General features: G+C 35.2%; 1 protein-coding gene and 1 pseudogene across 1 annotated transcript; one reads left to right on the top strand and one right to left on the bottom strand.

Annotated features, from left to right (window-relative positions):
- Positions 1–5,532: 5,532 nt before the first annotated feature.
- On the top strand, positions 5,533–6,499 carry LOC110289657 (olfactory receptor 4C11-like). Its single transcript, XM_021155954.2, has one exon. The coding sequence runs from the start codon at positions 5,588–5,590 to the stop codon at positions 6,497–6,499; it is 912 nt and encodes a 303-aa protein (XP_021011613.1). The 5' UTR covers positions 5,533–5,587.
- An 8,045-nt stretch (positions 6,500–14,544) lies between these two features.
- LOC110308063 (olfactory receptor 4C6-like) lies at positions 14,545–15,480 on the bottom strand (annotated as a pseudogene).
- Positions 15,481–16,461: the final 981 nt, after the last annotated feature.

Raw genomic sequence — 16,461 nt, 5'->3', positions numbered from 1 at the left:
AGTTTTGGGTCCTGTGGATTGACAGTCATTTTGCCTTGAAGCTGCTGAGACAGAGTCTGATGCTGATGAAAGCAGTTTTGTGGTTTGGCATAAATGTTTTCCTTACATTCACCCTTTAGATGAGAAGATATGATGTAAGGGTTAACACAGTCAATATTTATTTACAGTCACTCTGTGGGTATGATGTAAGTGTTAATACAATTAGTAAATAGCAGAAAGAAAGAAAGAAAGAAAGAAAGAGGAAGAAAGAGAGAAAAAAAGAGAGAAAGAAAGAGAGATAAAAAGAGGGAGGGAAGGAAGGAAGGAAGGATGGAAGGAAGAAAGGAAGAAAGGAAAGAAGGAAAGAAAGAAGGAAAGAAAAGAAAAAAAAAGAAAAGAAAAAATCCTGGCTTAAATTTTACAACACTCTATAGAACTCTGTTAAGTTTCCTAAAACTTACCCTGGCTTATCTTCTGGTCTTCCTCTTCTGATTCTTACTGACACTGATATTATGTTTTGTTTTTTTTTTTTTTTTACTATGGTTCTTCTCATAATTATAATAGACATAATTGTTGTACATATATAGGGGTTAGAACATGTGGAACACAAAGCCTTGGCTTCCGGTCTTGGGTCTGGTCTGAAGGCTGGTTTGGTAAACACAAAAAGATTTTACAATGTATAAATATAGATAAAGAGAGAGACACAAACAGAATTATAGGTAGAGATATATCTGTGGATGTGTATATTTATATGCATATGTCCCAATTTGATTTATTGTTTTTCTTTTACTACATTTCTTGAGACTCTAACAAGTAATAACTCTAAAATATTGTGCCAAAATCTGTAAGTCTAAACAATGCAAATATCCGTTTTAAAGCAGAGGGAAGACACTCCATTTTCCTCTTCCTCTAGAATGTAGTTGAGGATGAGTGCTTCCAGTCTGCAAATTGTGACTTGCAGCATCAATGATACTAACAGACTTTGTAACTTGTGTGTGTGTGTGTGTGTGTGTGTGTGTATTTGTTCAGTCTTGTCATCCCTAGTAACCCTTCTATCATTTTTGTTTGAACATTGTTTTTTAATCCAGTTTCAACACATCAAACTTTGAAGGCAAGTTTATATTGTTCTAGTCTACACACATGACAAAATAGTGCTTGCTGATCACACAGCAACCAGAATTGACCCAGAGCCAGAAGCTAAGCCTCTATGATCCAAGTCTTTCAACCTCTGTAATTTTGCAGGGCAAATCTGAACTCACTTTTCCTATGTGTAAAAACAGGACAACAGATGTCTATAGCAGGAGGAAGATGGCATAGAAAATGGTCTCAGCTCTTCATTACACCTAAGCTCTTTAGGCACTCTCACACAAAATTAATAAAATTCCACTGAATAACTAGAGATCTTTTTTTTTTTTTTTAAAATTTCAGGACATGAGTGGATCTCTGCTCCAATTTTATTACATTTATTTTTCGTTTTGTGTCTTTTACTCTCTTCTTTGTCTCTCTTTATCTGTTGCTTTGCCTCTGCCTCTGTTTTTGTCTGTCTGTCTGTCTCTGTGTGTGTGTATGTGTGTGTGTGCGCCCGCGCATGCACATACTGGGAAAAAAATCTGTGAAAAATCACAGAGCTTTACAGGAATCAGCTGTTTCCTATCTAGTAATTTCTGGGATCAACTCATCCTCTCAGATTTGATGGCAACATCTTTTCCAAGGGAGGATCTTGCCATGTTTAGGTGAATCAATCTTAATAATGGATGCTTATATGTTTGAGTCCCCCTATTTTATAATGTAATAATGAAAACGGACTCAAAATTCTTCACCTTGCTTTCATGAATTTCTCCTAAGAAACTACTTGCATCTCTAAAAAATTCTACATTTTTTGTGTCTGCTACCTAGAGGGAGTTTATATTGATTTGTTAGCATGGAAAGGGGTTTCCTTCTCATTCCCATTAAATGTGATTTCATTTCTTTTGTCACAAATGATAATTTATATCTGATTTTCATATCATTCAAATATACACTATTAAATAATCATGTTTCAAATTTCACTTCATTACAAAGATCCAGTTTTCAACATACCATGTATTTTTTAATATTTGTTTTTCTATACTTAATGGAAACCTTAAAAGTGATTTCTCTTTCCTGGCCACTGCCGAAAAGGTATTAAAGTCACTAATGATGATTTTATTTCAACCAGGTAAAGACTATTTGGATTTAAAACAATGTAAAAACTGAGCAAATAAACTACTTGAAATACAAGTTTTGTGAAAGGGGAGGATGTAATTGAAGAGCCAGTTATGAAAGTCACACCGGCAGAGTTATGGGAGTAGACAGCCACAGGTCTACATAGTTTATGTTGAGTCAACTAATTTTTATCACAACCTGAAAAAGAGATTGCTGAATTACACATGTGGATTACAAGTGCACATTGTGGTGCTCAAATTTTTATTTTGTTTTTTGTTTGTTTGTTTGTTTGTTTGTTTGTTTGTTTTAAACTTCAATGGGCAGGTGTTTTTTGAGTCTGCTCATCAAAATGTCACACTTCTCTAAATCTCTCTCACTGAGAATTTGGCTAGGAACTGACCACTGTCCTTTGGTGTTCTAATTCATCTCTTTAAGTAATTTTAAGTTCCTCTGTGAACATTATACCTGGGAGAAATTGTGGTATTTTTTTTTCTTTCAACCTGATGATTTCTATTCTTCAAGTGCTAAAAGTAGTGCTTTAAATACTTAACTATTTGATTTACTTATATCTCTTTTTTTTCTTGGAAATACATATTTTTATACAGTGTGTTTTGATTAGTTTTACCTCTTTTAACTCTTTGGATTCACCCTTTGAAACTAAAGATAATTGTGGAAGAGTAAAGAATGAGCATTATATTTTAAATCAGATTGTAAAGGACAAAATTAGAGTAGAGAAATTGGCAAAGTTGACTATGACATCTAAAGATGTTTAAACAAAGTAAACACAGACAAAAGGAAACAACATTCTTAGCTAACAAATCCCTTTATTTTGCTATATTGAAATCTATTCAAGCAAATATCAAGGTTGAAAAATGCCTTTAAAAGTCTAGAAATGTGACATGTTTATGAAAATATTAAAATATAAGTAGTTTCTATAAAAGTCACATGAGTTTAATGAAATATATTTTGTTTACATCAGGTAGTTCATACAAAATAACATTATAAGATAAATGTGTCATAAACCTTGGTTTCTCTGAAAAGTCATGATTCCTACAGCTATGGCCATATATTTCTGTAACATAAGGATACACAGATATATACAGACTCACAGATACATATACACCCACATCACTCTGGAAGCTTATACCTTAATCTCAAGGTATTTCTTTCTGCATAGCAGAAACATGTATTCAAAGTCAGTTTTATTTTAATTGTCCTCTGATATTCAGTATGCTTTGGTGATCTCTTAACAACCATGGATTACTCAAAAAAATATTTTAATAGTAAACTACATTATAAAGTATTGAAAAACAGCTATATTTTTTCAATAAAAATGATTCCTTTAGCATGAGGTAAATTTGTTTATGCTTTAGAAATGTTTAGGTTCTATACAATTTTTATTTATAAATTAAATATAACAATATTACAATATTAAAAGAATTGTGTATCTCAAACAATATATTATCATACTACTAAATTTAAATTGATACTTGTGATTGTAAAGCATAAAAATGTGGCTATTGAAATGATTGTCAGGTTAAGAATTGCTTTCATGCCTAAAATCCTCAGATCGAGCCCTTGGGTCCACAGGGTAAAATGAGTGGGATTCATGACTGCACCTATACATATACCCACACACCATACACACACAAACACATGCATGCGGACATGCACTCACAGAATGAGAGAAATAAAAGCACACATGAGTGAGTTACAGACATAAGAATATTTTATAGAAATTCTAGGTCAAAGAGAGGTAATGAGGTTAAATTGAGTATTTTTTTCACTCACACAAGTTATAAGTATCTGAATATGCAATTCAAAGAAAATATAAAACATAACATTGCAACAAAGATATTTTTTACACAATATTGAAAAAGAATAATTTGAAATATATATATGAACATATATTATTCTAAAGAACATTTTTTAAGTTTAAAAATCAAAATCTCTAATAACAGTTCAAATTTACAGGTAGTAAAGCTTAATTTTCTAATAAAATAAACCTAAATGTAGTAAAATTACATATTTAATATTATACTATAATGTACTTTTCATTGATTTAACAATCTTAATATATGGTCCTTAATAAATAAAAAATCATTTTTTTCATGGCAACAGTGAAATGGTATACAGAATATGAATGGTATTATTAAAATATGATCAAATACATAATTTAGAGAATAATTTATCCAGGAGATAAAGGAGACAGGAACAACTGACAGAAAGACAATTAAATTTGATTGAGATCATTTTTAGAATAGAATCACTAATCTTAGTGGATGATTTCATTAAGTAGTTCTTTATTATAGAACACAGGGTAAGAATGAACAATCGGTATACATGTACATGTGTATGTATTTATAGATAAAATACTTTTTTTTTTTTTCAAAACCTTCAGAATGGGTAAAGAAAGTATTTGGCCTTATACCCTCCCAACAGACTCAACAGACACATTGCTTTATCTTAAGTTTCCTAATCACTAAATCACCTTTTTTTTTTCTTTTCGTTTTTAAATTTCATTGGATATTTTCTTTATTTACATTTCAAATGTTATTCCTTTTTTTTCCAGGTCTTCCCTCTGAAAAACCCCTTCCCTCTGAATCCTCCCTCCTCCTGACTCTATGAGGGTGCTCCCCTCACCCATGCACCCACTCCCACTTCACTACCCTGGCATTTTTCTACACTGGGGAATCGAATCCCCACAGGACCAAGAGCCACTCCTATCACTGATATCCAACAAGGCCATCCTCTGCTACATATGCAGCCCGAGCCAGAAGACCGTCCATGTGTACTCTGGTTGGTGGTCCAGTCCCAGGAAGCTCCGGGGGTTCTGGCATGTTGACACTATTGTTCCTCCCATGTGCAAACACTTTCAGCTCCTTCAGTCCCTTCTCTAACACCTCCATTGGGGATCTCTGCGCTCAGTCCAATGGTTAGCTGGGAGCATCCTTCTGCTTCTGTATTTGTCTTACTCTGGAAGAACCTTTCAGGAGACAACTATGTCAGGCTCTGTTAGCAAGCACTTCCCAGCATTCACAATAGTGTCCGGTTTGTTAACTGTACATGGGATGGATCCCCAGGTGGCATAGTAATCACCTTTTCAAAGGAAGAACAAACTACGCTAAAATATTAACAGAAATCAAATTTCCTAGCAACACTAATATTTTTCATTCCTGAAATTCAAAAGATTTAATCCAATCCAGTAAGTTTCTGAGTCATTGGAAAATCTCATTGAGACATAGGTATCTATGTTAACATTTTAGAAGATTGCTCAGGGGTTTCAGGACAAAGGCAAATGAGAAAACAGCATGGGGAGAATCAAGGAATTTCAACATCTGGACATTGATCTCAGTATGTCATTTCTTTCTTTGTAGGTTAAACATTTTTAAGCTACCTCCTACCTACTGCAGACATTGACATCATGTATAACCATACCATGACTGAATTCATTCTTTTTGGATTGACTCAGGATCCAGAACAACAGAAGGCAATATTTGGAGTCTTCTTGATTCTTTACCTTATGACTTTAATGGGGAACTTTCTCATCATGGTGACCATTAAGATGAGTCAGACACTTGGGAGTCCCATGTACTTTTTCCTCTTCTATTTGTCCTTCGCTGATGCTTGCTTCTCTACAACTACAGCACCTAGATTGATTGTGGATGCCCTATTGCAGAAAAAAATCATTACCTATAATGAATGTATGACTCAGGTCTTTGCAGTTCACTTCTTTGGGTGCATGGAGATCTTCGTGCTTATCCTCATGGCCTTTGACCGCTATGTAGCAATCTGTAAGCCTCTAAGATATACAACTATAATGAGCCAACGTATCTGTAGTGTATTAGTGATTATTGCCTGGATAGGGTCGTGTATTCACTCTTCAGCACAGATTTTCTTAGCCTTAAGACTACCATTCTGTGGCCCAAATGTGATTGATCACTATTTCTGTGATTTGCAGCCCTTACTGAAACTTGCCTGCATGGATACCTATGTGATAAATTTGCTAGTTGTATCTAATAGTGGTGCAATATGTACGGTAAGTTTCATAGTACTGCTTATCTCCTATATTGTAATCTTATACTCTCTGAGAAACCACAGTGCAGAAGGAAGACGAAAGGCCTTGTCTACATGCACTTCTCATATCATTGTGGTGATCTTATTTTTTGGTCCTTGTATATTTATATACACACGGCCACCAACCACTTTTCCAATAGACAAAATGGTATCTTTGTTTTATACAATTGGGACACCTGTGCTCAACCCTCTTATCTATACTCTGAGGAATGCAGAAGTAAAACATGCAATGAAAAAGTTATGGGGTAATAAAGTATGACTTTACTTGATAAAGAATATATGAAGCTTCTAGTTATAGCTACTAAGAAGTTAATTTTGATACATGAATTAAAAAATAAAGTGTTTCTGAGAATATAAAATCAAGATATCTGTCTTCTATATGTGTTTAGGAACAATAATCTAGGACCTGTGAGATAGCATACTGGTTAGATATGCTTTTATCCAAGCTTGATGATAGAATAAATTCCCATAAGTTGTCCTCTGACCTTTTCATATGTGTCATGTATATATATATATAGTTATAAAAGGAAATACATGCAAGAAACTTGATAACTAATATTGTACACACACTCACTCACGCATACATATACACACATACATATATAAATAGGTAAATAACTAATTAAAATAATAGTATTTATGATGTGAAAGTGTGTAAGTATATAAGTTTTAAAGACTTTATGCTAGTCTATTTTGAATATATTCATACAGATAATCTATAAAATAAGTCCATACAATACAGAATTGTTATCTTGACAAACTAAGGATTAGAAGGCAGTGTTTTAGAAATCAATACCTTCATTTCTCCATGAGAGATTTCAGTAATAGAAAATTGATATACTGCAACAAAACTTCAAATACATGCAACCCTAGACCTTACTGAAAAGATAGTTAATCTCCAGTGAGTGGTATTGAAAGAAGGAGTCTTTTGCTTGGATGTAAATTTAAGATCTTTCACATTGGCTTTGCAAAAGTAGGGGCAGAGGAGGTGAAATTTATGCTGTTCAAATTTTTTTTTTTTTTTTGGTTTTTCGAGACAGGGTTTCTCTTTATAGCTCTGGCTGTCCTGGAGCTCACTTTGTAGACCAGGCTGGCCTCGAACTCAGAAATCCACCTGCCTCTGCCTCCCGAGTGCTGGGATTAAAGGCGTGCGCCACCACGCCCAGCTTGTTCGAATTTTCAGATCAAGAAGGAAGACCATTGTATAATGGGGTGTGAGAGAAAAACAAAGGGATAGAGAGCATGGGGAGACATACAGGAATCTTGATTCTCTACTGGTAGAGAGAAAGAACATCATCATCCTTATTGTTTCAACTATGTAAATATTTGAAGAAATAAATGGAAACTCTGGATATGAATATGTTAGCCTGGAATAGGTTAACTTATTAACACCCTATGAGTACCAGAAATGATACAAGGGAAGAGGATTTTTTGTTTGTTAGCTATAAATAATACATGAAAATTAGACATTTATATTTTAAAGAATGAAAATCAGACCTAGAGTTTATACCCTTTAGACCTTTAGCTATATTAGTGTTTTAAATGATTTATTTTCATTTTAATATGATGTAATCAATATAATTATAATTCACATTCATTCTTGCTTCTTCATATCACAATAAAACATAGCTATCCTATTTCACTATGACAGGTTATGAATTACATTAAAATGCACAAGTATAACTTCAAGTGATTATAGCCTGCTGCAGTACAATTCAGTAAGAGGTAGGTTAGTTACTATTCAGAAGGTCTTGGGTGCCATCCAGAGAACAAATGAGAAAAGGCTGATGAAAAGGACACTGTACTTTGTAGATATGAGTATTTTCCATTTAACCCTGGCCTATGACCCTGCAAATTTTTTCTAACAATTTCTTTATGAAGAAGTTATAGTAGAGCAAGCATTGATATCCCCAATGGATATTTTTCGGACTTTCTTGTCTCCTATTCACAAATGTTAACTTTTGTCTATACTATTTGCATATAAATATTCATTATTTTCATTATTTATATATTCAAGTTTTGTTTTCAATACTCATGAAGAGTTTTAAACAAAATCACTTCTTTTTTGTCAGTACTTTTTTATTGGATGTTGTATTTATTTACATTTCAAATATTATCCATTTTCCTGGTTTCCCCTCCAGAATCCCTCTATCCCATTCTCTTATCCTTGCTTCTATGAGAGTGTTCTTCCACCCACCTACCCACTTCCACCTCACTGCCCTTGCATTACCCTACATTGGGCCATCAAGCCTTCACAGGACCAAGAGTCTCCCCTCCCAGTGATGCCAGATAAAGCCATCCTCTGCTACATATGTGGCTGGAGCCATGGGTTTTTCCATGTGTACTCTTTGGTTGGTGGTATAGTCACTGGGAGCTCTGGGGTGTCTGGTTGGTTGATATCCTGTGTGGTTGCAAACTCCTTCAGTTTATTCAGTCCTTTCTCTAACTCCTCCTCTTTTTAAGTGAATAGGTCAGAAACTGATAAACATTTATTTCTCATGTTTTGATGTTCCTTCAAACTTCATATAATAATAAATGCCCATTTACCAACCTTTAGATGCAAACTCACATAGTGTAAATAAAAAGTCTTAACATTAGGTAACATGGAATTCCAAATTCCAGAGATATTAAATAAGACTTTCATTCAAAACTTAAATGTTCAATTTAAATGCACCAATTCCAACTGCAATATGTTGACTGTCTCTCACACACACACACACACACACACAAGTCTGGAATGTCCTAGAAGATATTCATCTGGGCATGCCTGTGTGGGGTGATCCAGCTTATGTTAATTAGGCAGGTAGACACCCCTTAGCTGTAGAAATTTCAACTCCATGGCATGGGAGATCTTGTGGACTGAAGAAAAAGAAGAAGATGTTGTTTTTCCTGTCTTTGATTCCTGACTGTGGATGCAATCTCCTTAGTTGCCCTAGGCTATTACCATCATGACTCTCTTGCTATATGAGGACCATGCCATCAAACTGGCGGACAGAATAAACCACTGTGCCTTCAACTTAATCTTACTATAATATTTTTCATAGTAATATGAATGATATTAATAATATGAACTAAGAAAAACCATTGCTTTTTTCCTATAGCATAGTTCTATAACAACTGAATACACCAACTAACTAGTTATTTCAAAACAGCTGGTAGAAAAAGTTAAGAGTGCTATCAATACAAAGAAGTTATAACTGCTTGAGGATTATGAATATGCCCATTTCCCTGTTCTGGTCATTACACATATTTAAAACATGTTTTGCTTGCATAATATTGCACATATGTTAAAATGTAATACTTTACTCAACACCTTTTATAATTATCATGTGACAAAATATATTCAAATACTATAAATTAAGTGTCCAAACTTTCACATTTTCAAGGTAATAAAAGTTACTCTCAATCTTTAGCTATGATCTAAAATCTTAAATTGAGAAAGACAGACAATTTCTAAGAAGACAAGTGAGGTAGATGTATGTAGAAGTCAGGAACACCTTGTTTGAACTTTTGATTTATAAACTGATTCACTGACTTTAGACTTGGCAGATATTGATGAGGGTATATCCTTCCTCCTCTTATGAGATATTTTGGCCTCTCAAAATTATTTCCCTGACATATCAAATTATTAGTCTTTTTATAAGAGAAAACTACGCCTTGGTATAAGAAGACCCTCTCTTACCTCTTCAAAATTCCCTCTTTCCATTTGGGTACCTTCCTACAAGAGTTCTCTGTGGCTCTCTATGATCAGTAAATGGCAAATATCAACACCTTTCTAGCCTCTGGAAAACAGTAATGAATACTGTCCTTACAGAACAGTATCAACTAGAAACTTTCATCCATATCTTCAACAAAGTCAAAATCTGCATGATTCTCTTTTTTTTATTGGATATTTTCTTTATATACATTTCAAATGTTACCTCTTTCCCAGTTTCCCCCAAAACCCCACTATCCTGTGCCCCTGCTTCTATTAGGGTATTCCCCCACCTATCCACTGACTCCTGCCTCCCCACCATCTCATTCTTCTACACTGGGGCATCGAGCCTTCACAGGACCAAGGGCTTCTTCTCCCATTGATGCCCAACAAGGCCATCTTCTGCTACATATGTGACTGGAGCCATGGGTCCCTTCATGTGTATTCTTTGGTTGGTGGTTTAGTCCCTGGGAGATCTGTGGAGACTGGTTGGTTGATGTTCTTCCTATGGGGTAGCAAACCCCTTCAGCTCCTTCCATCCGATCTCTAACTCCTCCATTGGGGACCCTGTGCTTTGTTAAATGGTTGGCTGCCTCTGTATTTGACAGGCTCTGGCCTAACCTCTCAGGAGACAGCTATATCAGGCTCCTGTCAGCATGCAGTTCTTGGCATCCACGATAGTGTCTGGGTTTGGTGACTGTATATGGGATGGATCCCCAGGTGGGGCATTCTCTGGATGGCCTTTCCTTCAGTCTCTGCTCTACAAGTTTCTCCATATTTGCTCCTGTGAGCATTTTGTTATACCTTCTAAGAAGGACTGAAGCACCCACACTTTGGTCTTCCTTCTTGAGTTTCATGTGGTCTATGAATTATTTTCTCTGTCCTTTGGACCACTAATGAATGGGTTGAGTTTCAGGCTACATAATCAGTACAACACAGTGATAATTGTGTTGTATTTTGAGCATGCATGGGGTACACACACATACACAAAGAGAAAAAACACACATTTGAAGTGAGGATCAATTTTATCTTTGGAATACTTGCTCTAAATCTTTTTTGACAAACCATTCTCATAAACTATTCTCATAATTACATATTGATCAAGATTTTGTTGCCTTTTCCAATATCATGAGTATTCATTTACTTTTAATGTACTTTCATCATCATGGAACTAGGCAGACTGGCTTGAATAATTTTTTACCATTTAGTATTATATCTAATCAGACTTTTAAATTTATTGCTTGATTTCAAAATAAATATCAATATGTGTTTGTGTATGTGTATATATATACATGTATATATACATGTATACATATATATATATGTTTGTATGTGTGTGTGTGTGTTTGTGTATGTATGTATGTATAGACTATGGTAATGATAAGTGGTGACACATTTCCACTGATAAGGGAGTCACACATTAGTTTTGTAGACTAATTGTGCTAAATATTATCTTTGAAAACATAATGAGAACAACACTTTATTAAGTAAATATTATTATTTTCTGCTTTATTTTTAAAATTTGGATATCCTCAGATTCATTTTATACAGCAGCCAGGCAATAAAATCAGAGAAATCTGCACACCTGGACTTTCTGATTGCTTGGAATAGAGGAATGAGATACTATATCCAGCATTCAAATGAATTCTTTTTCAGTTAATTATTTTATTTTATTTTTTATTAGATATTTTGTTCATTTACAATTAAAACGCTATCGCCAAAGACCCCTATACCCTTCCCCCTCCATGCTCCCCAACCCACCCACCCCTGGCATTCCCCTGTACTTGGGCATTTGATCTTCGCAATACCAAGGGCCTCCCATTGATAGCCGAAGAGGCTATCCTCTGCTATATATGCAACTAGAGACACAGCTCTGAGAGGTACTGGTTAGTTCATATTGTTGTTCCACCTATAGGGCTGCAGACCTCTTTAGCTCCTTGGGTACTTTACCTCGTTCATTAGGGGCCCTGTGTTCCATCCAATAGATGACTGTGAGCATCCACTTCTGTATTTGCCAGGCATTGACATAGCCTCACAAAAGAGAGCTATGTCAGGGTCCTGTCACCAAAATCTTTCTGGCATATGTAATAGTGTCTGGGTTTGGTGGTTGTTTATGAGATCCCTGGGTGGGGCAGGTGTCTTGGGGTATCCAGGGCTAACTGTGGTGGGCCTACTAGGTTCTGATGATGCCCAGTGGTCTTGGTTTTTGTTAGTAAGATTCTTTCCTTTGCCTTTTGCCATCTGGTAATCTCTAGTGTTAGATGTTCTAGCTGTCTCTGGCTGGAACTTGTTCCTCCTTTAGCCTCTGTCAGCACTCCTGGGAGACTGACTTTCTCCTGTGTCCCAGTGGTCAGAGCACTCTCTGCAGGCAAGCTCTCCTCTTGCAGGGAAGGTGCACAGAAGTTTGGAGCTCAGATCCACCTCTTGATTCTTCTATTCAGAGCCCTCCCTTTGTCCTTTGACCCCGTTGCTGTTAGCACAAGACCCTCTTGGTTTTTTGGAACTGATATTGTGTTCCACTCACCAGTGATCTCAAGATCCTGAGTGTGCTAGGGTGCCTGCAGTGTGGAGAGTCCTCTGGGGACCTTGGGGCCCTATGCTGAGATCATGCCCAAGATGGCATGCGGGTGGCACAACCAGAAAGAACCACAGCTACTGGTTGGGTTGGGCAGGTGTCCTTTGTCCCAGTTCCTGCTAGCACAACCCTCTGAGTTTTTTGGAACTGATGTTGTGTTCCCCTCATCAGTGATCTCAAGACCCCGGGTGTCTGGGGATCTTGGAGCTCTCTGCCGAGTTCGCGCCAAAGATCTCAAATGAAATTTTAATTGTGCTTGCTAAATCAGCAAGCAAACTGACAAATGATTTAAATTTATAAAATGAAGCAGGAAATATTTGAAGAATTAGCTAATGTCACACTCTTTGATGTGTTGAGCTTTATCAAATTAATAATCCCTACCTAATAAATATTGAGTTAAGGATTCACTTTAAAATGCTTCCCAATGTCTTTGTTTTGTGATTAAAAATTAAAATAATTTTGAGGTTTTCCAGAAAGATCAAAACAATCACACTATTAGTAGAATTTTTGCTCATTATTGTGAAATGGAACAATAAGTATAAAGATGTATAGATATATTATCATAAAATATTTTGAAAGTTTTATAAACTTTGCTCTGAAGTTGAGAAGGAAATGCCAATTAGAAGCTATATTACAACTCATTCATATTTTATGCTCAAACACATTACAGAAAATAATCTAACTCGATCAATGTTATAAAATATGTTTCAACATTGGGTCTCTTTGACAAGATGATAATCACTGTTTTCTTCCAACAGACATATAGGCAACGGCATTGACCCCTATGTATTGCCCCTCTACTGCTTCCACTGAATGTGTGGAATGTTTTCCTTCACCTATTGGGTCTTATAATTTTCTTGAAAATGCTGTGTAAATTTACTTACTTGATTCTTCTTATAGGATTTTTATTCCACTAATAGTAATATGGTTGTTTGCTTTGTTATACTTTTGTCTCTTACTGGTTTTTATGGTTATGATAACACTGATTATTTCATCTAATTATTTGTCTTGAAGATATCACAAGAATAAAAGAATATGTCTGAAATTCCATCTCTGATTAGAAATCATGGAAAATCTCCCAATATTAACTCTGTCACTAGAAATCATGATGGAACCCTACTTCTGCAAACTTACTAATCTATCTTATATTTGTTTTTTAATTAACAAATTACTTCTTTAATTAGATAGTAGTGATAATATATTCTTGATCACTATACTAAGTAAACAGGGATATTCAGATAAAGAATAATGTCATTAGCTGAGTCCACATCTCAGTGGTTGAACACTTGTCCATGATGACAGAGTCATTGTTTCTTTCTCATTGTATAAAGAGGATGTTTTTTCCTCATTGTAAAACTTATGACAGAAAATAAAGAACAGTGCTGTTGCAGGCCAATTTACTGAAAAACAACACTCAGTTAATATTTTATTTGAATATTTATTGGACACATTGATGAATAAAAAAGCATTGTTTCATACAAATGTGTCCTGTACTTTAACCATCTTCAGACCTGTAAAACGCCCATACTTCATTCCTCACCCACCCACCCATGTGTTCTTTTTCCCTCTGAATGCTTCTACATGACTTTTTATATTTACACGTTTTCCATATTTTAAGTTATATTAATGTACATATGTATATTACAGAGGCACACATCAAAAAAATCAAAGGTTAGAATAGGTTTAAGGATAGCAGGAAAATATAATGCGATTGATGTCTATCAGGGGAATTGTTTGGGAACACAATATGTTCAGAGACAAAGGCAGAAGAAAGGTAGATCAACAAAATTCTAAAACAAAAGGGAGATGTTCAGATTTTGGGAAGCAAAGTGAATGTACAATGCAGGAAAATTCATAAATCCTATATTTCAAATAATCTAAATCATAGCAGAAAATTTCATATTGTTATAAACATAAAACACCACCCTGCTTTTCAGGGAAAGATGAGCAATTTTATTTATTGTTCATTTCTGAAACTGGATTTTTCTTATGATATACATCATGTTTAGCAAAAAAGTTACTTGGAAAGAAAACTCTATTTTCTCCAAAGTTTTTCCATAGTATTTTTCACCTCTTTCTTCCTCAATGTATAGATCAGAGGATTCAGCATAGGTGTTACAATTGAATCTGACACAGCCATGGCCTTGTCTATGGGGTAGGTAGACACAGACCTCACATAGTACAAAGGACAACACAACTAATGTGAAGTGGGAGCCACAGGTGGAGAGGGCTTTGTGTTGCCCTTCAGATTTATGATTCTTCAGAGAACACAAGATAGTTATGTAAGAGGCAATTAGAATAATGAAGATAGCCATATATATTACCCCACTGTTGTAGATGACAATGAGACACTATGTATGGGTGTCCATGCAGGCTAATGTCAGCAACTGAAACAAATCACATAAAAAGTGATTTATAATGTTTGAATCACAGAAAGGTATTTGATACATGAAAATAAGCTGAATAATTGCATGTGCTAATTCCCCTACCCAAGCTCCTGCCAATGGTATACAATACATCCAATATATTGTATCTGATATATCAATACTCATGATGTTCATGTAGTGAAGAGGTTTACAGATGGCCATACAGTGGTCATTGGCCATCACAATAAGCAAAATGATCCCCACACCTCCAAAGAAATGTTCTGCAAAGAGTTGGGCCATGTATCCTTCAAAGGAGATAAGAGTATTTTCAGAAAGGGAGTCTAAAATCAACTTTGGAGCAATGACAGAAGAAAACATGACATCTACTAGGGACAAAAAAGTGAGGAAAATGTACATAGGTGATCTTAAACTCTGACTTTCGATCATGGTCACCATAATGAGCATATTTCCTAACACCACTGATGATTACAAGATTACATGTAACATTAAATGATTAGAAACACAGCAGAAAACAGTATCCGAATGTTCTGGTTCTCTGTAAGACCCGAAAGTATGAACTCTGTCACCTTGTTTTGATTTCCCATTTATCTTGTGCTTAGCATTCCGCCTCAGAGCTTTAGAACCTAAAATGAAGTGTGGTTTAAAATTAATCAATATTGGTCTTTTAAGTCATTAGTTCACATATTCAATTACTGTATTGCTGGACATTCTGCTATATATGATAGAGTAATTTCTTCAATGAAATCTATTCATAAAGGCCTGCATGGTATAATCCCAGCACTTGCAAGTTGGACCCAGAAAGAGTGGAAGTTCAAGGGCATCCTTGCATACATAGTCTGTTACTGGTCAATCTACATGTGACTTTCTCTCAAACATAACTTTTCTTTCATATTAAAAAGCTTCTTCTTTCTCCTTTGTGTTTATGGTAGTTATTAGTGTAAAACTAGTGTTGATCTTTATGACTTGTTAGGGTTCTTTTGAACAAAAAAGGGACTAAGGCTCACTTGTCAGAAATATAAAGAACCCAACATATTGCAGCACGCTATGATTTTATACATAAGAAAATTCAGTAAATTGACTTACATTTTTCTTTTATTGAAAAATTTTTAGTACTATACGTTCTGATTATAGTTCCAAAGTAGTTTTCTCTGCTACTATTCCTCTTCTTTCTGCCATGCCTTAGAAAACAAATAATCATTCATTTGTCAGTCTACTCTGAAAATATTTATTCAAGCAAAGAGTAGTTTGGTTCACAATGTTTTTAGACTTACTTTGTGTCGGTAAGTGTTCATGAAGAAAAAAAAATAGTACAAATACAAATAAATGAACTGAAGAAATGAAGGAAAAAATAGTGACTTAAGGCTCACAGAAATATAGTAATGAGGAGAGAGAAAGGCTTGGTGTGACTTCGCACAGAGGGAGCAGCAGGAACAAAGGTGTCAAGGAGGGAAGAAGGAACAGTTTAAGGCAAGTTCCGAGAACACAGTCCTGCAGTTGTGAACATCAGAATCTAACGTAACTTCTGCTGTGGCCTCCCTTCCCCCCAGCCTGGAACCTGCCTGCTC

The sequence above is a fragment of the Mus caroli genome, unplaced genomic scaffold, assembly GCF_978045245.1.
Source record: "Mus caroli unplaced genomic scaffold, Mus_caroli_1 scaffold_2, whole genome shotgun sequence".
In the NCBI taxonomy this organism is placed as follows: Eukaryota; Metazoa; Chordata; class Mammalia; order Rodentia; family Muridae; genus Mus; species Mus caroli.
This window is presented reverse-complemented; position numbering and strand designations above follow the sequence as displayed.

What these genes read in the sequence shown, in the direction of transcription:
- LOC110289657 (XM_021155954.2), top strand. Translation starts at nt 5,588, where the DNA reads ATGTATAACCATACCATGACTGAATTCATTCTTTTTGGATTGACTCAG.